Source organism: Fulvia fulva, chromosome 12 (genome assembly GCF_020509005.1).
Source record: "Fulvia fulva chromosome 12, complete sequence".
Taxonomy (NCBI): Eukaryota; Fungi; Ascomycota; class Dothideomycetes; order Mycosphaerellales; family Mycosphaerellaceae; genus Fulvia; species Fulvia fulva.
The window spans coordinates 1,709,136-1,734,198 of NC_063023.1; the positions used below are offsets into that span (position 1 = coordinate 1,709,136).

At 53.9% G+C, this 25,063-nt stretch overlaps 10 protein-coding genes across 10 annotated transcripts; 8 read left to right on the plus strand and 2 right to left on the minus strand.

Annotated features, from left to right (window-relative positions):
- Positions 1 to 1,035: 1,035 nt before the first annotated feature.
- CLAFUR5_13831 (uncharacterized protein) lies at positions 1,036 to 1,641 on the plus strand (the record flags this gene model as incomplete). The annotated part of the gene is made up of 1 exon (XM_047912979.1): positions 1,036 to 1,641. The coding sequence occupies one exon, from the start codon at positions 1,036 to 1,038 to the stop codon at positions 1,639 to 1,641; it is 606 nt and encodes a 201-aa protein (XP_047768506.1).
- Positions 1,642 to 2,562: 921 nt separating this feature from the next.
- CLAFUR5_13832 (uncharacterized protein) lies at positions 2,563 to 3,646 on the plus strand (the record flags this gene model as incomplete). Its single annotated transcript, XM_047912980.1, has 4 exons — positions 2,563 to 2,797; positions 2,847 to 2,911; positions 2,976 to 3,245; positions 3,353 to 3,646. 4 exons carry the CDS (start codon positions 2,563 to 2,565, stop codon positions 3,644 to 3,646), a joined length of 864 nt encoding a protein of 287 aa, XP_047768505.1.
- Positions 3,647 to 5,208: 1,562 nt separating this feature from the next.
- Positions 5,209 to 5,781, plus strand: CLAFUR5_13833 (uncharacterized protein; the record flags this gene model as incomplete). Its single annotated transcript, XM_047912981.1, has 1 exon — positions 5,209 to 5,781. One exon carries the CDS (start codon positions 5,209 to 5,211, stop codon positions 5,779 to 5,781), a length of 573 nt encoding a protein of 190 aa, XP_047768504.1.
- Positions 5,782 to 5,836: 55 nt separating this feature from the next.
- CLAFUR5_13834 (AFG1-like ATPase) lies at positions 5,837 to 8,196 on the minus strand (the record flags this gene model as incomplete). The annotated part of the gene is made up of 2 exons (XM_047912982.1): positions 5,837 to 8,047; positions 8,104 to 8,196. 2 exons carry the CDS (start codon positions 8,194 to 8,196, stop codon positions 5,837 to 5,839), a joined length of 2,304 nt encoding a protein of 767 aa, XP_047768510.1.
- A 474-nt stretch (positions 8,197 to 8,670) lies between these two features.
- Positions 8,671 to 10,325, plus strand: CLAFUR5_13835 (Maltose permease MAL31; the record flags this gene model as incomplete). Its single annotated transcript, XM_047912983.1, has 2 exons — positions 8,671 to 9,304; positions 9,334 to 10,325. 2 exons carry the CDS (start codon positions 8,671 to 8,673, stop codon positions 10,323 to 10,325), a joined length of 1,626 nt encoding a protein of 541 aa, XP_047768509.1.
- A 1,063-nt stretch (positions 10,326 to 11,388) lies between these two features.
- On the plus strand, positions 11,389 to 12,792 carry CLAFUR5_13836 (Branched-chain-amino-acid aminotransferase, mitochondrial; the record flags this gene model as incomplete). The annotated part of the gene is made up of 2 exons (XM_047912984.1): positions 11,389 to 11,391; positions 11,494 to 12,792. 2 exons carry the CDS (start codon positions 11,389 to 11,391, stop codon positions 12,790 to 12,792), a joined length of 1,302 nt encoding a protein of 433 aa, XP_047768508.1.
- Positions 12,793 to 14,589: 1,797 nt separating this feature from the next.
- Positions 14,590 to 15,988, plus strand: CLAFUR5_13837 (Casein kinase I 1; the record flags this gene model as incomplete). Its single annotated transcript, XM_047912985.1, has 3 exons — positions 14,590 to 14,657; positions 14,713 to 14,852; positions 14,913 to 15,988. The coding sequence occupies 3 exons, from the start codon at positions 14,590 to 14,592 to the stop codon at positions 15,986 to 15,988; spliced, it is 1,284 nt and encodes a 427-aa protein (XP_047768507.1).
- A 1,304-nt stretch (positions 15,989 to 17,292) lies between these two features.
- Positions 17,293 to 20,931, plus strand: CLAFUR5_13838 (uncharacterized protein; the record flags this gene model as incomplete). The annotated part of the gene is made up of 2 exons (XM_047912986.1): positions 17,293 to 18,938; positions 18,996 to 20,931. 2 exons carry the CDS (start codon positions 17,293 to 17,295, stop codon positions 20,929 to 20,931), a joined length of 3,582 nt encoding a protein of 1,193 aa, XP_047768503.1.
- Positions 20,932 to 21,183: 252 nt separating this feature from the next.
- Positions 21,184 to 21,762, minus strand: CLAFUR5_13839 (uncharacterized protein; the record flags this gene model as incomplete). Its single annotated transcript, XM_047912987.1, has 3 exons — positions 21,184 to 21,395; positions 21,467 to 21,520; positions 21,561 to 21,762. The coding sequence occupies 3 exons, from the start codon at positions 21,760 to 21,762 to the stop codon at positions 21,184 to 21,186; spliced, it is 468 nt and encodes a 155-aa protein (XP_047768502.1).
- Positions 21,763 to 22,278: 516 nt separating this feature from the next.
- Positions 22,279 to 24,339, plus strand: CLAFUR5_13840 (GRIP domain-containing protein; the record flags this gene model as incomplete). Its single annotated transcript, XM_047912988.1, has 3 exons — positions 22,279 to 22,318; positions 22,471 to 22,613; positions 22,666 to 24,339. The coding sequence occupies 3 exons, from the start codon at positions 22,279 to 22,281 to the stop codon at positions 24,337 to 24,339; spliced, it is 1,857 nt and encodes a 618-aa protein (XP_047768889.1).
- Between the last annotated feature and the right edge of the window lie 724 nt (positions 24,340 to 25,063).

The window sequence follows — 25,063 nt, forward strand, 5'->3', positions numbered from 1 at the left end:
AGAGCATTGCCGCTTGCCGATTGCCTGCCGAGTCGAAGCGATCCTGGCAGAGCTGCGTTGTGCGTCCCTTCCTGGGCTGCAGATCCCACAAGATCAGAAAACATGCCCTCAAGAGCATACATCGGAGACGGCGGCAAGGTACTCGAAGCTTGAGATGTCTTGTCGATGGTCCTCGGCCTCGACCCAGACACGCTACGCCCAGTGTCCAGAGGCTCCAGCACTCTATCCACCAACCATCGAGACTTCCCCTCTCTGATCTGCCACTTCCATTGATGGCATCGCAAAGGGTTCGTATCATTTTTGCCATTATCCTGAGAATGTATGACAGCACTCTCGTGCTTTGGTGGCTCGTTGCGTACCCTGAAAGAAATCGTGGAGCGCCGGATGTTGCAGAGGCTTGGTGGTTGATCATGTTGCTGGCGAGACCAATCCCGATTTTGCTTTCCCGTATCGCAAAAGTAGACCAAAAATGTTGTTGTCTAGATCGTCGGCATCATCGTTTTGTTTGTTGTGGTGAAAGGTGCTGTTGCCAAGCCGTTGTGATGCAGCGATCGCGAACCATGGTCTGCTCACACATACCAGCCACCAAAAGCCATCTTATACTACACGAGACCTTCGATGATTTTATGTACGGTACCCTGACAGCGCGCAGGACTACTGCTGTTTACATGTCTTGTCTAAGTCAATCTCACTAATCAGCTCGGCCGGTATCCTTCATGTGACGTTCAGCGAGCATGTTGCACAACATAATAAGTCCGCAATGTCAGCATCTTTACTAACCTGCATGGAGTTCAGCTTAGATCGCAAGCTAATTGATATCTTGTTCTGACCCATTGCAGGCCGAAGGACAGCTGTTGTGTTTCGAGGCTTCGACAGCGCACTAACAAACCCACAACACCCTGCGTTGCATACGATACGAGTGCCAAAGAAGTAAATGGGACCTTCCGGGTGCCGCAGGTTACGATTAAATCCAGAAGTGCGTGCGTACAGAACTCACTGGATGAGTGGAATGCAAATGCCCCGAGATTGGCCAATATGTCCGGAGTCGCTTTCGAACATGGTCCTCTGCCTCAAAACACCATCCACGTGCGACTGGTGCAGATTATTCAGTACGATAATCAAGGCCTGCACTTGAGCATGACCGTCTGGCCAGCCCAAGATGCGCCTCCGTACCGTGCGGTATCATATACCTGGGGCTCGCCAGAGGAGCCACTGAGTCAGGTACGCATCAATGGCAAGCTCTTTGCAGTGCGCAAGAACTGTCATTACACTTTGTGGCATGTCCAGCTTCACTATCCGAAGTGCTACTTGTGGATCGACTCAATCTGCATCAATCAGGGTGATGTCTCGGGAAAGAGTGCCCAAACCGCAAAGATGTGGTCGATCTTTAATGACGCCAAAGAAGTGCTCATACGTATTGGACCGCATGTGGATTCCAGTGAAAGGCTTCTACAGCTAGACTGGATGCCTGAAAGCATCCGCTCGCTTAAGCATCACTTGACCGTCTGGGTTCATGATCCTCCGAACAGCTGGGCGCCTGATTTCCTGGCTGGCGCATCTTGCAGCACAACGCAGATGGTTGATTTGCTGAAGAGGTATGTCACGTTCTCGCGGCGAGGATACTGGAAGCGTACCTGGTGATACAAGAGGTGATTGCTGGCAAAGGCAAGCGCTCTATACTATGCGGTCTGGATAAAATGTGCTGTTGGCGGTTGTGAACCTCCAAAGGTAAGCGTAGCGGAGTGGAGCTCTCTACCAACCCTTCTAGACTGCAAAGTAGCGTGCGATCCACGCTACCGCTACCCGACGTACAGTGCTTATTATACGACGACATAGGCGTTAGCGACGAGTATATGTTTGCGAGTTCGCCAACAGGCACAGTGCGGTAGGTCACGTGACCCTAGAACTTGAAAGTTGACCAATCAGAGCGGGCGCCAAGGCTAGTTGAGGGCTGGTATAGAGCTTCACTCCCTCGCTGACGCCTCACCTACGTACTCGCAAGCTCGTACTCCGGTGTGGCTAGCGCTCGGTCGCTACGCTTAATTATGCCATGGTGGGTCTTGGAGACATACGAGGAAATGTGCCTTTGCTCGGGAGGTGTTGCGATGCAGACAGTCTTGGATCCTGCCTACACGAAGTCAGCCCGGCCTCTGTACACGCTGCTCAGACACGACTAACGATGGAAGACCTTCGATATTGTAGAGCTCTTCAGTAATTTCTGGGCGACGGAGTGCAAGGGCCCACGCCATCGTTTGTATGCCTTGTATCATCTGGTGGAGCAGCCTCTCGATCTAAGGGATGAGGAGTGTGGGAGTGCGTCTGATCTTCTGTCTGGGGGAGGCATGTAGCGAAGACACTGGGACCATATCGTTATTTACTTCATCGAGGTGCCGCTTTGGGTTAGGCTGACGGTTGAGTCGTTTGAAGGCAAGGATCGCGCAATCACATGCAAATCTGCGGCGAAGCTCGAAAGTGCCCCTCGCACACAGCTTCTATCAAATTTCAACATCATCGTTTTCGCACTTCACCATCACACACTACACAGCGCATGTTCGTCGCATCATGGCGCCATACACAGGCGGCACCATTGTGGTCGTGCCTTCCTGCATTGGTATGATCATGCTCGGAGACTCGATATACGGCAGTGTCACTGGCTCCAAAAACGTGTACCTGCGCTTCAAAGTGATCTTGCAAGGTGGTCGCATCCCCATCCTCACGGTCACGGTGGACTTCGGGAACAAGTTCCGCTCAGCAGACATCCCTCTGAACAGATGCACCGACATCGCCATCGACTTTGGTAAGCGGACAACACGGAAGACTCGAGTCCTCGCTAACTCAACATCTAGGACGGGTGCGAGTCAACGACTGGACTGACTTGAACCCCAAGCTGGAGGGCTGGGCTGAGCACGGCGTTTGAGTTTCATCCAGGATCGCGCAAACCACGGAGCAACAGAAACAGAAGTGTAACCTTCGAGGTGACCTTCAAACAGCAGTTCCTTACTGGGCGCATTAGAGGACTTCCATCAAAAATCGAGTGGTCGGGAGCGAGTATCGAGGAGCTGGGACAAAACGGGAAAGAGCTGATCCGTCTGTTCGAACAAGACCACAAGGACATCAGCGTTCTGCTTGTCTGGGATGGGCGCGCAGAGACACCGAGCCTCGAGAAGTTCCGGAAGGCTTGTGAGGCCGGGATCGAAGAGAGATTGCGAGAAGATCTTGAGGCAGACAATGAGGCCACGAAGGAGGTAAGTTCTTGACAGGGCCGCCGACCGCGTCAAGCCTCGTGCTGCACGAGCCTGCTAGGCCACTACGATATATACGGAGACTCGACTGACAATCATCTTCTGAGTAGGAAGATGAGCGCGACGTGTTACCGAAGTGTGACGGCAAGAAGAGATCCGCAGGGAGTAGCTTGGGTGAGAGCAGTGAATATCAAGTGGTGGCCAAAAAGCCCAAAGCGGCTGGCGCAAAGTATGAAGCCGCAAGAGAGGCTCGGTACGAGGACCTCGAGATCAACGGCCTTACGTCGGGCGCTGCTCTGAAAGACCTGTCGGACGAGAAGCTAGATGCCATGACCTTTCAGCTCATCGAGATGCTCACTGGTTATTCTAGGGAGAGAAAGAAGTGCCAGGCCGAGATGGTGTAGCCAATTCTGGCTGCAGATGTAACACACTGGTGGGCAAACAGGCGAGAAGAGAATATGTCGAGAAGACTGCGGACAGGTAGCGTCTTACTGTCCTCCTTGTATGATCTTGTGGAGGCATCGGCGTCAGGGGCACGAAGTCGCAGGCTCAGGGATACGCAGGGCAAGCCACGATCATGTAGATTCTAGCACACCCAAGAACTGTTCTTCTGCCTGGGAGGGTGGAGATGCTTGCATTCAAAAAGCTTCGTTGGTCTTGCATGTCAAGGGGTGGACAAGTGACAGCGAAGTAATACCGCGACATGACTTTCAACCTAAACACCGTTGTGCTAAAACGCGCTTGATCCCCATGTCTTCAAATACGATAGCTTGGAAGGCAAAAGATTCAGGCACATTGTGTGTGCATCAGGTATCGGATGTGATGTGCGGAAAATGGGCAAAAAAAAGAACCCCACAATGAACCATGCTAATAATAAGCGTAGTAGCAGAGGGCTTCCAGACAGAGGGAAGCATCGTAGCAACCGGCGTGCTAGAATATTGTGCGTCAACCCCTCACCCACGAAGCGATGCGCTTAACGCGGAATGAGCCAGTTGATGAGTAAGGCAAAGTTTTAGTCAAATATATAGCTCAAATTCGCACGGGCTTGGCGGGCACATGCGGCTTTAAATCGTCATCGCCGGCGTCAGAAACGCGGACACTCATCCGCGGGCTCTTCCAGAAGACTATAATTGTGGATGTGCTCTCGCGCTTGCGGGTTGTTATACGATTGAATTTAGCCAGGGGTCTGTTCAAGCACGATTTGCTGCTCGTTCTGCGACATCGAGAGGACGAGATATTCGAGATCATTGGGTACACTATCATGTCGAGTGCTTACAAGATCGCAAGGACATACTCGGTGACTCCAGGCTATCCAATTCTACAGGGCGAGCCAGTTGGGAGGTTTATGCCGGGCCTGCAGCTACAGCTCCACATCAGTCCCGAAGATGCCGTCGTGCTTTATGGAGAAGACATGCACCCGCAGAACATTAGCGAGTTTGATCGACACCGCGAGTGGGAGCTTACCCATCATGATGTAGACAAAGGCGCCGTCACACGCCCTCGTCATGATGAACCGGATCGCATTTCAGAGCATCAGCTTCGATCTGTGAAAGCGGTCTGCGGGAGATTGTGGACCAAAGTGACGTCTGCATCTGTGGGGACAGCACATTTCGAGTGAATAGAGAGGTCGGAGCCGTATGTGTGAAGCATGGTGTGTTGGAGAGGTGCCACATGTTGTCTCCCTTGATCTGTGAAAATTGGCTGCATGCCAAGACTTATCGCCAGTCTAGCGCCAAAGCTTGCTAATTCCACAATAGTACAGCACAATAGAACCTCTGGACACCAAATTTGTCCCCCAGTCGCTTTATATTGTCGTAGTAGCTATTGTCGCCCGAACCATAAGTATCTTCTTTTCGCCTTTCATCTCTTCTTCCTCCAGACACAGCAACCACAACATCAAGATTGCAGGCAATCTTTATTCATTCACCTCAAATCTGCACAACCACCATACCTGCCCATAACAAACATGGCATCCTTCAACTTCAACCACCTCACCTTCCCGATGCAGGCCGTCCCACAGCAATCGACCCTACCATACTACCACCTCACCGACTGCTGCGACATCCGCCTCTCAGATATCAAGAACCTTCTCCTCATGAAGAGAGTCCCCTTCAAAACCGCCGCCACCCACAAACGCTGCACAGTCCTCCTCAACCGCGCCGAGCGCGGCCTGATGTCTTACGAGGACTGCACGATCGAGGAGCTGCAGCGCTTTCTGCAGCAGCGCGGATTCGCAAGGGAGCCACCGAGTCAGCATACGCGGCTGGTCCGCTTGCTGGAAAAGATGGACAATAGGGCAAAGTTTGAGCGCTTTCTAGAACTGCCGCCGGAGTTGCGGAATGCGGTGTATGGGTTTCATTTGGGGGGTTTGGGGGTGTTGCAGGCGACGAAGCGAGAGCGAGACAGCAGGAGCGGCTCGCCTGTGCTGGTGAAGAGAGTGGTGGCGCCGCCGCTTTGTTTGGCTTCGAAGCAGTTGAGACAGGAGGCGATGCTGCTGTTTAGTGGTAAGCGTCCGCTTCGGAGCGATATGAAGGGCTGAGCGCAAGAAGTGTGTACCATCGGTTTGTCGGTCGACCGCCACGACTCGAGTTACATCAGCGCTTCTCGCTACCACGATCCTTTAACCCATCAGGACCCTGGCCCCAAGCACCAGCAAGACCACCACTACCACCAGGCCATTTGATGGTACCCCAGAAATGCGTCCATCCTATCTTCTTCGGCGGCTCTCTTTCCGGCTGAGATTTCGGCGGTACCCTGGCCTCTGGAGTCTGCCCGTCTCTCATCTCCGGCGACAAAGTATACTGCTTGAAGCTCCTCTCATCTCGGCTCTTATCCTCAACCTCACCAGTCATGCGAATCTCAGTATCAGCAGCAGAGCCTGCAACGGCATAATGGGGTGCAACGACTTCTTCACCAAAGCTCTCCCAGCGCCTGATCTCCTTCGGCAGAGGTCTATGCCAGTCGGCTTCGTCACGAGCCCACCAGCGCTGGCTACACATCTCCCATAGCCGGCTTTGGGCACGTTTGTATGCGAAGCGCTCATCTTCACCAGTGAAGGCCGAGGTCTTCTGGAAGTCCGGACGTTGCGTGTAGCGAACTTCATCAGGATCCACTGGCTTGCGTTCGAATTCTTGGTCTGTCTTGCCAAAGGAGCGACCAAAAGGGTTGCTGGACGATCCACCTTTTGCTCCACGATCTACAACTTTGGCCATGCCGTTTGGTGTACCATCTTCAAGAGAATCTGCGCGGAGGAGCCCCGACAGGCGGGCATGAGTGTAATCTGGTTCAAGTTCGGGTTCGGCGTAATTTGGATTTTGTGTCAAGATGTTCGGTCGGAAGGGAGCAGTCGCATCTTGGTAGACTTCAGATAATGTTTCGGAATATACACTGTCGCTTTCTTCACCCTCGCTTTTCTTCTTTTGTTCTTCTGGGAAGAAGATGTCGTCCGGGCCTGCTGCTGCACTGACAAAGAGCTTGCAGCGGCATTCGTAGAGTGCGTCCAAAACTGTGATGAGTCGTCTCGCTTCGTTCTTCATAAGCCAGTTGAGGACCGGTACTTCTGTCAAGATCATGGTGTGAAACGTCGATGCCAACGTAATGTAATCGGCAGGCCCGAAGTTTGCTTTGCAAAGCTCATCGAACGTCCACATACAGACTCCCTGATATGCTCGCGGCACACTGACCTTTCTCCCATATACCTTGATCGTCGCTGGAGTCCACGTAATCTCATCGACACTTTCGCCGTTGGTTGCTGCGATCAGTGCAACGTCTAGTGGGTTCCTTCCGTCATGTGGGTTGCCTGGGACATTGTAATGCTTCGGCACAGTGGCAGTCTGCTGCGGCGCCTGTTCTTGTTCGTCGATTTCGACCTCGATGTCTAGCTCCTCGAGCACAACCGCGCTGTCAGCCAGGCTCTGCTCATCGATTTCCTTCACGGGCGCGACACTGCTGCTCTCCACTCTTCGCCAGTCTTTGCCGCCTTCCGTTTCCCAGACCTCGCACCTTGCTTTCAGCACGTCCAAGAATGCCACAAACTCATTGTATCCTCCATACATACCACCACCTTGACTACGTCGTCCGCCCAGTCCCATTTGCCAGCCAAAACTCCTTTGCGGAGGCGCCTCAAACGTTCCCAGACCTGCTGCTTTTGCCAACTCTTCGGGCATCCGATTACTTGTTGCGATCAATACTCCACCAAGCTGAAAGAAGCCAGTCATTAGATTCGTTAAGATCTTGCTCGCTACTCTGTCTGGCATCTGGAACTCATCAAGGAAGAGGATTGGAGATGTCTGAATCATGTCTTTCGCCAACCACAATAAGGAGTAATCATCCTCTGCAAAAGCGAGGTGCGAAGGTAGTCGCGAAGTACCAGCCGCCGATCGTTCTGCACGTAATGCTTCCAGCTTCGCGAACGTCTCCAGCATGAAAGTGTTGAAGTGACTTCTCCGCTTCTTTCGATTAGGGAGGCAGTCCGCAAACAAATCGATGAGCATGCTCTTGCCAGTACCCACTTCGCCGTGGAGCATCAAGCCTTTGGGTGAGTTCATCTGGAGGGCAGATTCGTGGGAGGTCAGCTTCCTGGTAAGAGCAAGTGTATCTTGCCTCTCACGCGCGGACAGCCATCTTCGCCACGCACTCTGTCGTGGAGGTGCTGCTGATGTATCGTCGGCATTCTTTCGACTGGGCTGCTGTCGATTGATGGCTCTTGAGATCTTGTCAAGGCGATGGCTGTATTCCAGTTCTGGCTCGTAGTCCTTCAATCGTTCGTACAGCTTTGCCAAGTGAAGTGCCAGGCGATGTTGAGACTACTAACAAGGTCAATACACATTTTGGGTGCAATGCTGGACAATGCAAGACTTACAGGATCAGGACTGATGGCCTTTGTGGCAACGAGGGCTCTATACTTCACCAACGGATTCGTGATTGCGAGCCCGGTCGCAGTACCCACAGACATCGCCCATCACACACTCCAAAACAGAAATGAAAGAATGTCTATGTTTATCGATACAATCTGATAATGCATGAAGTCGACCGGGAATGACGTGTTTGACTCCGGCCTCGGCTGTCGCGTGGAAGATGCGTGGGAAATGGCTTGTCCCACGATGGGCAGTCGTTCTTCATCTCCCATTCTCCTTATCTTCCTCATCCCAACATCAACGTCGATGCGTCAGGAAATCATCAAGCATACCTCGAAACTGCTCAGCAACAGCTAGCTTGTCAGTGTCTGGAGTTGGACCAATGGACCGTCGTTGTCCTTCCAAGAACTGATCGACGTTGCATTGTTGCGTGACTGCGGAGTCCGTCACGCGCAGAGCTCTGCCGCCATGTGGTGAAGACGTGCTACAAGCACTGTCAGCATGGCAAGATAATATCGCCTGTCTCAATTACCACTCGGTCGCGAAGTCAGCTACGTGATTGACTCGATAGCATGAACTTCCTAGAACAACAGCACGAGAAGCAGCCAGCCACTCACGATGAGGTCAATGAGAAAGGCCATCCTGCGACAAGCAGCACGAAAGTCGCCGACATAGCCCTCGATGCCAAAGATGCTACGGACAAGGAGCATGCCATGTCATTGCGACAAGCCATCAAGCTCTACCCAAAGGCGATAGCATGGTCAATGTTCCTGTCTTCCGCCGTGGCCATGGAAGGCTTCCAACTCATCCTCATAGCATCCTTCTTCGCCTTTCCTCCTTTCACCAGGAAGTTTGGTGAGCTACAGCCAGACGGATCTTACGAGGTCACAGCACCTTGGCAAAGTGCTCTCTCGAACGGCGCTCGCGTTGGCGAGATCCTCGGACTGACCATCCACGGAATCATCGCAGAGCGTTATGGGTACAGGATTACAATCATAGGGACTCTTATGTCGATGATAGCGTTCATCTTCATTCTCTCCTTTGCTCAGAATATTGGCACCCTAGTCGCTGGGGAGATATTGATGGGTATACCTTGGGGAGTGTTCCAGACACTGACCACTACGTACGCTGCTGAGGTCTGTCCGGTGGTGCTCAGAGGATACCTCACGACATATGTCAACTTGATGTGGGCCGTTGGGCCGTTGGGCAGCTGGTCGCAGTGGGTGTACTACGAGGATTTCTCCAACGTTCAGATCAATGGGCTTATCGTATACCGTATGCACTCCAATGGATGTGGCCTCCAGTTCTACTTATTGGCACTGCCTTCGCCCCAGACTCACCATGGTGGCTAGCACGAAGATCTCGATACGATGACGCCAAGAAAGTCCTCCGACGACTGACGTCTGCCGCTTCAGAGACCGATCTCGACCAGACTGTGGCAATGATGCGACACACAGACGAGCTCGAGAAGGAAGTCTCTATCGGCACATCCTACTGGGACTGCTTCAAGGGCACAGACCTTCGCAGGACCGAGATTGTCTGCGTGGCGTGGGCCATACAGCCACTCTGTGGTGCCTCACTCATGGGCTTCTCAGCGTACTTCTTCAGGCAAGCAGGACTCAGCACACATGTGTCATTTGACTTCTCGATGGCACTATATGCCATAGCCATGGTCGGCGTCATCATTGCTTGGTTCGCGATCCATCGCTTTGGCCGCCGCACCTTGCACCTCGCAGGACTCACAGCAATGTGCCTCGTCCTTCTCATCATCGGATTTGTCGCCCTGGCTCCGGCAACAGCCAAAGGTCCAAACTTCGCAATCGGCTCTCTGCTGCTTGTCTGGGCACTTTGCTACAACATCACAGTCGGCACGATCACGTTCTCCATCGTTACGGAGATACCTTCGAACCGCTTAAGAACAAAGACTGTCGTCCTTGGCCGCAACTTGTACAACGTGGTCGGCATCATCAACGGAGTCATCACGCCTCGCATGCTGAACCCTTCGGCGTGGGATTGGAAAGGAAAAGCAGGGTTCTTTTGGGCAGGTATGTGCTTCTTATGCCTGATATGGAGCTACTTTCGCCTCCCTGAACCGAAGGGCAGGACGTATGGTGAAATGGATGCTTTGTTTGAACGCAAGGTCAGCGCGAGGAAGTTCAAGACGACGGCGGCAGAGCTCTTCTCCGCAGCGGCCCTTGAGAAGCAAGCTCCAAAGGTAGCAGACTAGACTGTGGTCAGCAGTATCTGCATCGGCAGACCGTTACTGAACATTCATGGTGACACTTGTGTGTCATTGTGTAATCTTTCTTAGCCCACGTGCAGTATGTCTTGCACAGCTGCTTGTTCACTTCCATGGAACCAGTCCTTTCCCCTCATGATCGCGAGGACCTGATGACCTCTTTTGGAATCCAGTCTGACCGCCTTCCGTCTTTTTGTGATGAGTGCTTCTTCTCTTTTATAGTGGTTTTTGTTCTGCGGAAGGCCCCCTTTGCGGACAACTTCGGAGGGTCAAAAGTAGGTTCTGAGTATCATGGGCATTCGGAGAACTGCGAACAGCAAGACTACCTGTTCTTTGATATTCGAATAAGTGGACCATTCGGCATAGTATGAAGCATTCCCATCTTGACGGCTTACAGCGGCATATGGATTGGTAAGTCCAAGGTATGGAGAGCGATTAAATGGCAGCAATCCGAGCACTATGTGGCACATCAGCTTGGCCTCGGCACAGTAGCTCATCGTCCCAACTTGCGCTGTCTTATTAAATGTATAGTCACCACTGGTCCGCTCCTTATCATTTGCCCTGACATCTCGGCTCAAGCAACGCCCCAGAGAAAAAGTCGTTCCTGCATGCTGCACACGCACGCGCTCTGCAAGGTCGACACGCCCACTACTGCGTCCTTCCATTCCGAACCTAGCAGAAGAAAATGTGCAGCTGACGATGAAGGATTCGGCGCACCTTCGGGCCCAAGACAATTGAATGCGCGAGGTTCGCCGTCATCGCTCCCTTGGGAGAGTATGATAAGACTCATTACCCAGCCAGCCCCTCATGGAATGACTCCCGGTAGGTTCATTGCATCCATTTCTCTTGACTTTTGCCATTGGCTTTGCCTCTGCTCCTCAGCTCCTCACTTCTTCTCCTGCTACAGTCTTCGTAAGCGATTGTTGTTTGGTGAGGCATCCTTGACTTTACGGCAACAAAGCATTGGCAGGCACCTGCTGTCTCATCTCAAAGTAAGAGCGGGACGTCCACTACAGGAGAACATCCTCGAATCACTACGCCGCCTCAAACCATGGTACGTTACTAAAGGCCAGCAGACGTCGAGCAGATCTAGACCCTGCGAGCCGTGCAATGCACGACGCGCTTTAGGGTACGGCTAACACCCTGCTGTTTGTAGGCTCCTGCAGCAATTACACCAGAGGCCTCTGGCACCAACACACCCATCACCGCCTCCGCCTCCAAACTCACAGAAGCCGGCATCAAACATGCCTTCACCACCGAGCACGCCGCCCTCGACACGTCGAAGATGACCTACACATACACCAAGAACCCTCGCACCGTACCCGCACCCGACAGCGACGAGACCAAAGCCCAGAAGACATGCACCGACCACATGGTGTCCGCCCGCTGGACGATCGAGAACGGCTGGGATGCCCCAGAACTCAAGCCCTACGGCCCTCTCGCCATCATGCCCTCCGCCAGCGTCCTACACTATGCCACCGAATGCTTCGAAGGCCTGAAACTCTACCGCGGCCACGATGGCAAGCTGCGTCTGTTCAGGGTAGCGAGGAACTGCAACAGAATGCTCAACTCCGCCCGGCGAATCGCTCTGCCTGACTTTGATCCGAAAGAGTTGGAGAAGATGATCATCACACTCTGCGCGACGGACGGGGATAAGTGGTTGCCTAAGGAGAGGGCGGGACACTTTCTATACATCCGCCCGACGTTCATTGCGACGGACGAGGCGTTGGGCGTGCAGAGACCGAGGGAGGCGCTGCTTTATGTGATCATTGCATGTTTCCCGGATATGTCCAAGTCGATCCCGCCTGCGCTCAATGGCAGTGCCAATGGCAACGGACACGCCGCGCCAGCGAAGCAGGGCCTCAAGTTGCTGGCGAGCAACGAGGATACCATTCGTGCGTGGCCGGGAGGTTTCGGATATGCGAAGCTCGGTGCAAATTACGGACCTTCTCTCGTGGCGCAAGGCGAGGCACGGTCAAGAGGTTTCGATCAGGTGCTTTGGCTGTTCGGACAAGAGTGCTACGTGACCGAAGCCGGCGCATCGAACTTCTTCGTGGTGTGGAAGACGAAGGAGGGGAGCACGGAGCTTGTCACTGCACCATTGGAGGAACGCATCATTCTCGAGGGCGTTACACGAGCTTCTGTTCTTGATCTTGCGAAGGATCGCTTGAGCATGGATATCGGGGATGTGGAGGCTGTGGAAGTGGTGGAGAAGAGATTCACGATGCATGATCTTATCGAGGCGCAAGCTGAGGGAAGGTTGATTGAGGCCTTCGCCGCGGGAACTGCGTTCTTCATTGCGCCGATTGGTCTCATTCATCACAGAGGGAAGGATCTGGATGTGCCGACTGCAGAGGGTGAGAGCGGGAAGTATGCTAAGCTGATCAAGAGTTGGTTGGTGAACATTATGTATGGCAAGGAGCAGCATGAGTGGGGCGTCATCGTGAAGGAGTGAGTGTATTGTTGGTTCGCGTGGGAATGCAAGGACGTTACGGCGCTTGGGGAGTTGGTCGGTATCCTTGGCTGTGGGAAGAGTCTATAACAAAAGCCATATGATACCTCTCACGACAGAGAAAGCCTTCGAAACACACGATTCACATCTGTATTAATACCCTGTATGCGTCGGCATCTGACACACGAATATATCGACTACCCGTGCTGGGCCGTCTCGGTAGTGATAACACGTCCATGCCATCGATTGGCCAGTTTGATGCTCCTGCCATGAGACTCTGGAAGCAACTCCACGACGCGATGGAAGTTCTTGTTGTACTGAAGAAGTTCTCGGAGCGCCAGACGATAGCCCTTGTTGAACATACTAACCAAGACGTTGGTCAATGACTTGAACTTCAGGTCCTTGTACTTAAAGTGCGGCGATGAGGCAATCCGCGTGTTCGTGACGAATCGCAGAGTGCCTTTCCTGTGTTGGTTGCTGGCACAGGCTCCTAAGCAGCGATTGGTTCGCATCGACAGTGTGCTTGCGCTCGAGAGCTGACATCGTTTGGCCGTGGTGGTTTTGATCACCGGCGTTTTCTGGCGTACTACACTCCACGTATATGCAAGAAGATGGGGTGTCGATTCTGCACCAATTCTGTGCGGCCGGCTGGGCAGGTATCGAGTCGAAGCATATTGATCGAGAAAGGCTTCGCGAGATGGAGTAGACCATGTAGCCCTTTTCACAATGACCAATGTTCCGTGTCCTACGGCATTGCCTGAATGTGCACGCGGACACGTACCATGGCCGTCTCAGTCGGGAATGAACGGCTTGGTGAGGGGTGAGGAAAGTGCCTTCCTTCTGTTGAATATCTCCAAGTGCAGCGTACTTTCCGCAATCTATACCGTCAGCGCTCGTGCCAATGCCGGGTAAGTGCAGTCACGACCGCTGCGTCACTGTGTCTCAGCGATACGATCAAGGCCCAATTGGATGCGAAGTCTGCTTTTCCTTTGCCGAGTGTTCTCCATGGTCAGTAAGAAACATGTTCGACGTTGACGCATCTGACATCTGTCAAAGCTACGCATAACGGTGATGCGGTATGCGGGAGAGTCAGAGTCAGCGAAAAGGAAACGCTATCGGCCATACGAGGCGTGAAGTGGGTCGATACCGGACGGAGTTGCGCGTGCAGAGGCGGTGGGACTGCGTCGTGACCTGCATCCTTCAAGCGAACTTGCCTAGTCAGTCTGGAGATTAATGCAGGAGTGCATGGACCTCGCAGATGGGAGAAGGAGCCATGCGATAGAATCGTGAAGGATGAAAGCAGAGGACGACGGAGCGGATGCGATTGAGGCTCACGACACACAACGATGGGGTCCCCAAGATCACATGGAAGAGAAACAGCGTGATGATGAAGTTGTTGTTTGGGGGGCTCAGCAGCATCTTGTGCCCGGGAGCGACATGGATGGTGCGAACCGTGAAGCTTGATTCGGCTAGCTCGGGTTTGGCCGCGGCGGCCTGAGCTTCTCGATTGATCCCTTCCTACCTTCTCGACGTCGACCTCGACTTCCCTGGCGGAGGTTACAGACCAAACAACCCAGTCCACCACCACACCACACGCTCTCTACCGCGATTGACCTTTCCACCGCACCGAATCGTCTGCCGGACTACAATTCGACGCCCCCCCGTCTCGAGCGACAATTGTCCTCAGCCTCGACACCGCCCTCGGTGGTCGTCGCACGCTGCACCCAACCTTGACCTCACACACACGCACACACGCACTACACTTCGCATGCACCCATCCCCACCACGACATCGACTACCATGGCATCGACTTCGGTCTCCAGTAGCAATGTCGTCGGAGTCCACTACCGTGTTGGCAAGAAGATAGGGTCAGTCACCCTCACTCTCACACGCGGCTGGAAACATCAGCTTACACTCACACAGAGAGGGTTCCTTTGGCGTGATCTTCGAGGGCACCAATCTGCTCAACAACACCCAAGTCGCAATAAAATTCGAACCAAGGAAGTCCGATGCACCACAACTGCGCGATGAATACCGCACCTACAAGATCCTGGTTGGCTGCCGTGAGTACCTTCCAAACTTCATGTGAATTTGCTCAGTCTTGCTAACGGAGATGATTGTAGCTGGCATCCCCAATGTCTACTACTTCGGTCAAGAAGGCCTACACAACATTCTCGTCATCGACCTACTCGGACCTTCCCTAGAAGACCTCTTCGACCACTGCGGCCGCCGCTTCACCGTCAAGACCGTCGTCATGGTGGCCAAACAGATGCTCTCACGCGTACAGACCATCCACGAGAAGAACCTCATCTACCGCGACATCAAGCCCGACAACTTCCTCATCGGCAGACCGAACACGAAAGCACAGAATGTGATCCACGTCGTCGACTTTGGCATGGCAAAACAATATCGCGACCCGAAGACGAAGCAGCATATCCCATATCGTGAGAGGAAGTCGCTCTCCGGAACCGCTCGATACATGAGCATCAACACCCACCTCGGCCGCGAGCAGTCAAGACGAGACGACCTTGAAGCACTCGGTCACGTCTTCATGTACTTCCTTCGAGGCGGACTCCCATGGCAGGGCTTGAAGGCAGCTACAAACAAGCAAAAGTATGAGAAGATCGGCGAGAAGAAGCAGACCACAGCTATAAAGGACCTGTGCGAAGGCTTTCCCGAGGAGTTCAACAAGTACTTGTCGTACGTCCGCAACCTGGGCTTTGAGGACACACCTGACTACGACTACCTACGCGACCTGTTCACAAAGGCGCTCCAGAACAACGGCGAAGTGGAGGATGGAGAGTACGATTGGATGAAGTTGAACAACGGAAAGGGATGGGATGTACCGAGCAGACCCTCTGCACGTGAGCATGGAGGCGCGTCAAATGCGGATATCAACCGCGTCGCGCTACGCGCGTCGAACACACCCCAACTCGACCGCGAGAAGCCACTCCCTAGCAAGCCAGGGGCCGTCCGACAACCTCAGCAGCGCTCGCAGCAACAGCTGCCACCAGCGCGTCGTGCACAGGGTGCTCTCGAACCAAACGTGGACCGCCGTAGCACGGCGGCGCAATTTCAGAGCAGCAGAGCCGACCTCGCTCCGCCGGCGGCTGCGGCCGCGCCGGTGAGGCAGGCTCACCCAGAGCCGCCCAAGGAGGGCGCTCTCGAAAAGCTACGCAAGGTGCTCTGCTGCGCATGAGCGGCTCCGCATGAAAAGGACCACTGCTGTAATCGGGATCGCTAGCATATTACATATCATTACCCTACCCTGTGTATGTATGTAACATGCAAAAGCGCGTCGTGCATCCTACCATCTCCATTTGTTTTCAGTCTTCCAACGCGCTGCTGCGGTGGTGTGGCTCTGATTCTGACCCTCACTGCTCGAGCGAGTCGTTTTTGGATTCCGTCCTCCACCGCCGCTTGGCATGTGAAGGTCATGCCCGCTGCGCCCGCCGCCCGGCATGTGAGCAGCATGTCCGCCTGCGGTCGCTTTTGCCCATGGAATATCCATGCTTGACTCAGTATACTCTACCACTATCGATTTGGGCGGTCGCGCGACCATCGCCACCCGGCATGTGAGAAGCATGCCCGCCTGCGGTCCGTCTTGCCTATGGAACATCTATGCTTGACTCTCGGTATCCTGACACTATCGCTTTGGACGGTCGCGCAACCAATGGCTCAAATACACCTAGAACCCCTGGGGATCAGTTTTACTGAGGCCTAAGCGACAGCATAGATTCCGCAGGTTCCTTAGAATGATCTTCAATGCCAGGCGACCTACCTGATCCCAAGCTACGTCTTCGTGGAGGAATGGCGACGCGCCAGCAAGAGTCGGCGTCCAAATGTCAAAACCCAGGTTCAAAATCCAGGGAAAACGCATCATGCAATGCGGTTTTGGCCAGAGCGGATGGAAGCCAAAAACGACCCGCTCGAGCAGTGAGGGTCAAAATCAGAGCCGCAACGCCGCACCAGTCCCTTGTCAAGCTGCATTTTCGTGGAGGGATAGCGACGCGCCAACACGATTCTGGCTCGAAATTCCAGAACGGAGCGTAGCCGTAGGCAAAAGTTCTGACCGCAGGCGGGCATGCTTCTCACATAACAGGCGGCGGAGCCTGCATGTAGTGCGCCATAACTGCGGCATAGCCTCCATATGCAGCGTAGTATGCTGCCCATGCTTCATACTGCCTCTGGCTCAGCTGAATTGGTAGATATGTCGATTGAAACAACGCAGTAATGTCACCACTTGCATTTGAAGCATTTAGCTTCAGCTTCGAGCGCGATGTAGACGCGACTGGCGAGAATAGCAGAGCACCGCCGACGTTATCTTAGACCATGACAAGCTCTGTGCAGGCTGGTCAGCATTACTAGTCACATAGATGAGTACACTGATGACAGAAGCTAAATTTCAGCGCATATATATATCCCTTCTCTGCACCCTTTCCTCTCACACTCCAATTACAACGACCGCCACAAATCAGCCTACGCCTTCGACCACGACCGATAATGCGCGCTTCGAGCATCTTAGCACTGTTCGCGAGCTCTTCGCTACTGACACCGACAGTGTCAGCAGCTTCGAAAGATGAGCATCGACCAATATTTCCGCCTTGCGACGACAAATGTCGCCACGAATATCGCGATGACCTGGCCCTAACTAATGCGGCCACTGCGGCTACTGATGCCCTCGAGAGTTTCGCGGCGTGGGGAGAATGTGGTTCGCAAGACTGGTGCACAGACGCCGTCAACATGATCATCACCAAGAGCGCCGTCCATGCCGTAGCGAACAGCAGCATGCTGGTGCCACCGAAGGAAGATGTCGAGTATGCTAAGCATCTCCTGACAGTTGGTAACACTGCTGCTATGAACACCGCCTTCGACATGTACAACATGCTGGATGCCATGAGGAACAATGACCACAAGATCCTCAAGGAGCACTGGAATGCGACCGCCATACATGACAAGCACTCCTACTCCACCTACAATGAGTGGGTCAATGGCGCTGCCCATGTACCCAGGACACCACCGCCAAAGGCAGAGAAAGGCGAATTTGTCCTTCCACAGGGGCCGGACAAAGTCTTGTGGAACGCGGGCATGCTTTATCAACAGCTCCAGCAGCCTCCGGCGCTGGATGAGATCCGGTTTGGCGCTTTTCTTGCATGGCAGGATGGCGTGGGGCAGGCTGGTACTTCTGCACCAGTCTCGAGCGGTTCTGCTGTCCCGACGCAGGCTTCGCCTGCGACAGTCCTGACGATTACCGTCTCCAACGTCCGCAACCCCGGTACCAGTCAAGCCGTGTCATTAGCACCAAGCTTGGCTATCACCTCTCCTCAAAGCTCGACCATGTCAAGGACAAGTGCCGCCGGTATCCTCAGCTTCGCACGCTCGAGCAGTATCGCCAGTACCGGCGAGGCTCCACTCCTGACGACAAGCATTGCTAGCACAGCCTCTGAAACCCAGACACTTGGCACTCGCACCACATCGAGCTCTTCGATAGCAGCGATCATTCCTCCTGACCATAGCTCCGCACGCCCAGGCAGTATCGTGAGTACCGGCGAGGCTCCACTCTTGACGACAAGCATTGCTGGCACAGCCTCTGAGACCCAGACACTTGGCACTCGCACCACATCGAGCTCTTCGATAGCAGCGATCACTCCTCTTGACCATAGCTCCGCACTCCCAGGCAGTATCGCAAGCACCAGCGAACCGCCCAGCTTGACTGCCATCACCATATTGAAGTCTTCAGCAGCAGTAACCGCTCCCGGTGATCATAGCTCCGCACACCCAAGCAGTACCCCGAGTACCGGTGCGGCACCGCCCTTGACTATAATCAGCGCCTCTTCTGCGTCTGAACCCCAGACCGGTGGAACTCATACCACATCAAGCTCATCGTCAGCGGTAGCCTTGCCTCCTCCCAAAAGCCATCACGGAGACAAAAAAGACCTCGCAGCCCTTGGTGCTTTAGCTGTTCTACCTGCGGTCGGAGCGCTGGCAGTAGGTGTCAAACCTGCATATGTCAAATATAACAACTGGTGGAACTCCAATACCCCGAAGATCCCAACCAGGCCACCGAACATTGTAGAGGACAACCCTCTTGAATATGCAGCACATACTGCTCAAGAATGGGCAGAAACCATGGCGCAAGAAGCGGGAAGGTGAGGAACCTGCCCCTCACGTGATGAATCAGTACACTGACATGATTGTTCTTCTAGCTCTTACCAGGTTGCTGAAGAAGTGTTGGCCAAGATTCCCAAGACCGAACAATGGGTCGATAACGTTCTGCAAAACGACTTCTATGAGCCAATACCTAAAGACAATATTGTCTTCGACAATCTTGCAGAGAAGTTTACCTCCCAGATAAATAAGGCCATGAGAATTGGAGGGCGCGAAGTTGCGTTTTTCGAGGATAAATTCGTGGCTCAGAGTGTTGCTGTTGCGAACACTGCCCAAGCAGTCCTTGACGGTGCTGGTGGAGCGGCCTCAGCACTCAGCAGTCCACTTGGCTTCTTCAGTAACCTCGTGAATCATGCTCTTAGGCGAGCCGGTAACTGGCACAGCCCGAGGTCGTACCATAGCAGCGATTGGGAAACCATCGATGGCAGTTCAGGAAGCAGTTCGGGAGGCAGTTCAGGAAGCAGTTCGGGAGGCAGTAGTTCGGGAGGCAGTAGTTCGGGAGGCAGTAGTTCGGGAGGTGATCCGGGAGATTGGGAGACCGACCCCGAAAGCAGTTCAGAAGGCAGTTCGGGAGGCAGTAGTTCGGGAGGTGATCCGGGAGATTGGAAGACCGACCCCGAAAGCAGTTCAGGAGGCAGTTCGGGAGGCAGTAGTTCGGGAGGTGATCCGGGAGATTGGGAGACCGACCCCGAAAGCAGTTCAGGAGGCAGTGCAGGAGGCAGTGCAGGAGGTCTTAGTCCTGGCGCCCCCCCTCCAGGCATCTCTGGAATTTTCAGTCCTGGTGGCGGTATCGGAGGCATCTTTGGTGGTGGTCATGGTGGTGGTCATGGCGGTGGTCATGGCGGTGGTCATGGTGGTGGTCATGGTGGCCATTCTGGCGGCGGCTCTGGTGGCAGTCCTCCTGGCAATGGTGAAGGATCACACCCAACTGCCAATCCACCCAAGGGTCCAGGCCATGAGTCTGCCATATCGGGCACAGCACATCCTCAGCCGACTGGGGAGCCTCCGAACGATCCAGATCAGAAGTCAAGCTTTCAGACCACCGTGAACCCCAAGCCAACTGGGCAACCTTCTAACGATCCAAACCAGGAGTCAACGCTTGCCTCCTCTGGGTCCATAACCCAACCCTACATCACCTGGAATCCGTTTTCGACCCCTACCACTTTCAGCACTACGACTGGTATCCCGTCTGAGTCCACCACCCAGCCCTACACCTGGAATCCGTTCTCAACTGGTATCCCATCTGAGTCCACCCAGCCCTACACCTGGAATCCGTTCTCAACTGGTACCCAATCACGGCCACCCGACATAGTCATCGAGACCCCTACCCCATCAACCTACAGTACCTGGAATCCGCTGTCAACTGGTCTCCCATCTGAGTCCACCACCCAGCCCTCCACCTGGAATCCGTTCTCAACTATCATCCCATCAGGCCCCCCCGCCATAGTCATCGGCACCCCTACCTCACGCGGCTTTACCTGGCCTTCCCCCACCACACCCACTCCCATCTCAGGCCTCACAATAACCGGAGGACCCACGCCCCTTCCCGGCGCACAGTTCGAAGAATGCACCCCAACCTGGTCGGACATGCGTATAACCTCCTGGATCCTCCCACCCAAAGGCGGCCACCCAAACTACTGCTTCTACACCAAAGACTTCGCCAAGTATCACTACGAGGCTCAGGAGATGGGCTGTCTCCCGAACTTCAGGAACAGGGAGTGCCGCGCGAAGTTCTTCGATAGGCAGATTGACGGATTGTCGGACGTGATGCCAACGGATCCGAGTGAGCCGCATGAGTGTATGGACACGTGGACAGAGATCCACAAGGGATGGTGGCAAGTCCCCCCGGTGGGCGGAAATCCACAGTATTGTTGGCTGCCGCAGGACCAGAAAGTAAAGAAGTCCGCAGAGGCGGAGCGTAAGGGTTGTCTGCCGCATTTTACGACCGAGTGGTGTCGAAGGGAGTATTTCTGATGCTTTTGGAGTGAGAAGTAGTCGATGCGAGTTGAATTTCCAGTACGTAGTTCTAGGTGAGCTTGAAATTTTGTTTGAACATTCTTCTCATGCACAAGAATATCGCAAGTCCAGCCTGACTGTTGTAATGGTACTTTGTATGTGCTCAATTGTGCTGTGCCAACCACACGACCTGCAGAATACCTCAGTGATATCCCAACCAAAAAATTTGTGCCCGGGTAGCGTATACAGTCTCACCATCTCTTTCGCCTTTCACGGCCATTCATGGGGGATGTTGGACTCGTGTTGGTCGGGCTTGAGGTATTCGTCGTATAGCTTCTTCTGAGTCTCTGTGTTAGGTACGACGCAGTATATGAAGACGTAGTCGCTGAAGCGATATGCGGTCTGAGAGTATTGGGTGTGGATTCGAGGTGATGGTTCACAACCTTGAAGCGTGCCTTTTGAAGGTCCGAATCCGTGCGGTTCTCAAGCTCTCGTACTATCTCTTTCGTCTCCAACTATTTCGCCGGCTTCATGCGTATATCGAAGATTTCACGGGCCGTCCTAGCGTCTGCCAGCTCAATGGCTGGGGTGCTGGTGAACTCGATGTCTTGGGTCGGTACTCTTTTGCCATCCTTATCTCGACAAGCTTTGAAGATGTGGTGGTAGATTATCCAATACTGTGAATGTGGCCTTGAATATGCCGTGTGTACGGACATGCGTGCCTGTATGGACACGCTTGTGATCAACGAACTGCTGCTCTGGCTGCTTGTTGATCTGCTCGGCAACAGCGTTGATATCATGTTCGATGAGGTGACGTTTGACGTGGGGAAGGGATGGACCCTCGGACATGGTTCCCATTGCCATGTCTCTCAGCTCGCGTGTTGAGTTGTCGCGTTGGTGCGTGCCCCCAGCATGGCAGCATGGGAGTCGCGAGAGTTGTGTCATAATGCACGATCGCCGCTCGTGACAGCATTGAAGCTATCGTGATGTTGGATGAAGCGAATGGATAGATGTATCATGTAGTTGGTGGAAGAAGGAAGGTGAATGTCAGAAGCTGAAACACGAGTCGGCGCGCGACTACAAGCCACGTGCAAGCCTTCCCCACCTAGCGCACAGTCCCATCTGGCGCACAGCTTAACCAAAGCCAACTGTTGTCCAGGTGACGCCAGTGAAGTTTCGACGCGGACTATCTAACCTTAGTGAGAGTGTGGTGTCAGGTGGGATCGTGCAGCACATGGGGAAGACTTCTACCGACGCTAGTTGAGATAGCGCTGGTAGAAGGCCACCTGGAACATGCAACAAGAAGACGGTTCGCTGCATACTCCAACCACAGAAACATCATAGACTCCGTGTCTGATCGAGGCCATGTCTGCTGTCAACGCGCAGGCAGATGCCAGCAAATCGGGTATGTTTCTTCAACCGTTTCCTCCAGACGCATCTCGCTTGGCACGTGGTGGTGGTGGGCATGGCCGCGAATGCATCGTGCATCGCCTCGGTCGTTAGTGGTGGAAACGGCTGTTAGTCTGAGAGAGTAAGGCTAATTTCGGGGCATTGCAGCGTCCAAAAAGAAGAAGAAGAGCAAGAAGAAGGCCAATGGCCAGCCCACAGCAGGAAGCACGTCCGTCGGACACAACGGTGCCAAGGAGATAGCCGATGAGGATGGGGATGAGGATGAGGATGAGGAGTCGAGTACGCACGCAGTAAGATATGGATGCAGGCAAGGAGAATGCCGACTGCTAAGACACGTTGCAGCAAGCTATCATGCCTTCCAAAGGCTCAGCTGAGGACTCATCACACACGCCATCCACACCAACCGAGCCAGCCTCCGCGACAGAGCAGCCATTACCTGTACGGATAGGTGCTCAATGGCCGAAGACGTCTAACGGAGCGAAGCACGAACCAGAAGAGGACGAAGATGAAGAGGAAGACGAATCTGCTAGACCTTCACGACAACCATCAATATCCGGTGACACGACCGCACGACTCGACGCTATGCAGCAGGAACGGGACAGCTTACGCGCTGAAGTCACCCAGCTGAGGAAGTCATTGGAGAGCTTGCAAGATGCACAAGGCGACGAGCTGTCGACTGTCAAAAATGAGCTGCAGCAGACACGAGAAGGGAAGGAACACGCCGAGACGCAGTACAAGAATCTGCTTGGAAAGGTCAACACAATTCGATCACAGTTGGGCGAGCGTCTCAAGTCAGATGCTGCCGAGTTGGAGCAATGCCGCGAAAGGATAGAAGAGCTGGAGACATCCAACCGGACGGCGCGAGAGGAGAATCAGCGGTTACAGGAGAACATCTCGAAGCTGAACACCGATATGGAGTCGCAAGCCACCGAGATTGAGAGCCTACGGAGCCGAACAAATCTGTCAACCAGTAATTGGGCGAAAGAGCGAGATGACATGGTGCAGAAGGAGGCTTATCTCCGAGAAGAGTACGAGATTGCGAAGCAAGCCATGCAAGATTGGGAAATCCTGGCTACGGAGGAGCGGTCAAGAAGAGAAGCACTTGAAGAGCGAATGCAAGAGCTGGAAGAACAACTTAACGCACAACGAGAAGCATTCGAGCGGGCACAAGGCGAGGCCAATACGCAAAGCAGCACGGTCGATGGCTTACAGCGAGCACTGCGAGATCTGCAAGAGGAGCGAAAGAGGGAGCTCAGAGAGATGGTCGAACAGTCACAAACACAGCTCGATGCACTACGAGCGCAGACGAAGACTGCTGAGGAGACCGCAGCAGAGTTCAAGGCACAGCTCGAGACCACACAGAGAGAGCTTGAGCGTACGGCACCTTTCGAGAAGGAAGTGAAGGAGAAGAACTTGCTCATTGGCAAGCTCAGGCACGAAGCGGTGATCCTGAACGACCACTTGACAAAAGCGCTCCGCTTCTTGAAGCGTGGCAAGCCTGAGGACAATGTCGATCGACAGATTGTCACGAACCACTTCCTCCACTTCTTAGCCCTGGACCGCTCGGATCCCAAGAAGTTCCAGATCCTGCAGCTCATTGCTGCACTGCTCGGCTGGGACGAACAGCAACGCGAACAAGCCGGCCTCCTCCGTCAAGGATCTGGCTTTGCGTCCGCCAGCGGCAGTCTTCGCGTGCCTATGTCGCCCTTCCGGCGAACGCCCAGCACACCTTCACTTAGCAGCGACTTCAGCCCTCTTTCACCTACTGGCGAGCAAGGGCGGGAAAGCCTCGCAGAGCTTTGGTCAGACTTCCTCGAACGAGAAGCAGAGCAAGGCGGCGGTAGTAGCCGGAGGCAAAGTATACAAAGCAACAGGAGTCCAAGTATTGGCGTCATGGGCCCCACGAGCGAAAGAGGTGGACCCATGAGCTCAAGACCTGACTTGAAGCGGAAGGAGAGCCAGACGAGTCAAGCTAGTGGCCACGTCAGGCCGGAGAGTAGTGCGAGTGGGAAGTAGTATCTCCCATTCCAGGCTCTTGTGGTAGGCACGTGAAATGATATAATCTTTTCTAGAAGGCCTTTTGGCTTACTTCATTACGTCCTGGATTCACTTGCAGTGCCACGACCGCGCAAGCTGGACTGTGTGATCGAGAAGCCTACATTCATTTTCCCACAGCATGGCCACGGCAAAGAACCAGGTAGAACTCGTCATCGCCCAGTCAGTGCCTTCCTACTGGAGACGATTGCTTCGCTTTTGCCAGCTGGTTGTGCCGACTGCCTGGTCCGTCGTGGTCTCGAAACGGATCGGAGGTGATGGTCAAACTCTGGCATCTTGTGGTCGACCGGACTGAGCATGGCTATCGCATGCCACGTGCCATGTGCTGGAACGTTTGGAGATGCAAGCTTAAGTCGGAGCCTGGAGGCTACAAGAGTGGGTAAGACCATTGCGGTCGACTGCTTTCACGCTGGAGTAGACCGGCATCCAGCCGAGGAACGGTAGAAGCTGCTGCAAGACAAGGAAGAGCCGATGCTCGAGGATGGGTGGGCGACTCTTAAAGGGGAAAAGGACGTCGAGATGATTCACCAAGCATACGAGTATGTGGTGAGTGTGCGAAGTCAAGTGTGCGATTCTTCACTTCCATGCGAGCATTCGCTGCACTGTGAGGCTGCTATCGTAGCGACTGAAGAACCGTTGAATGAACGCGTTGCTGCGGCAGCTTCGCGCACATGAAACGCTAGCG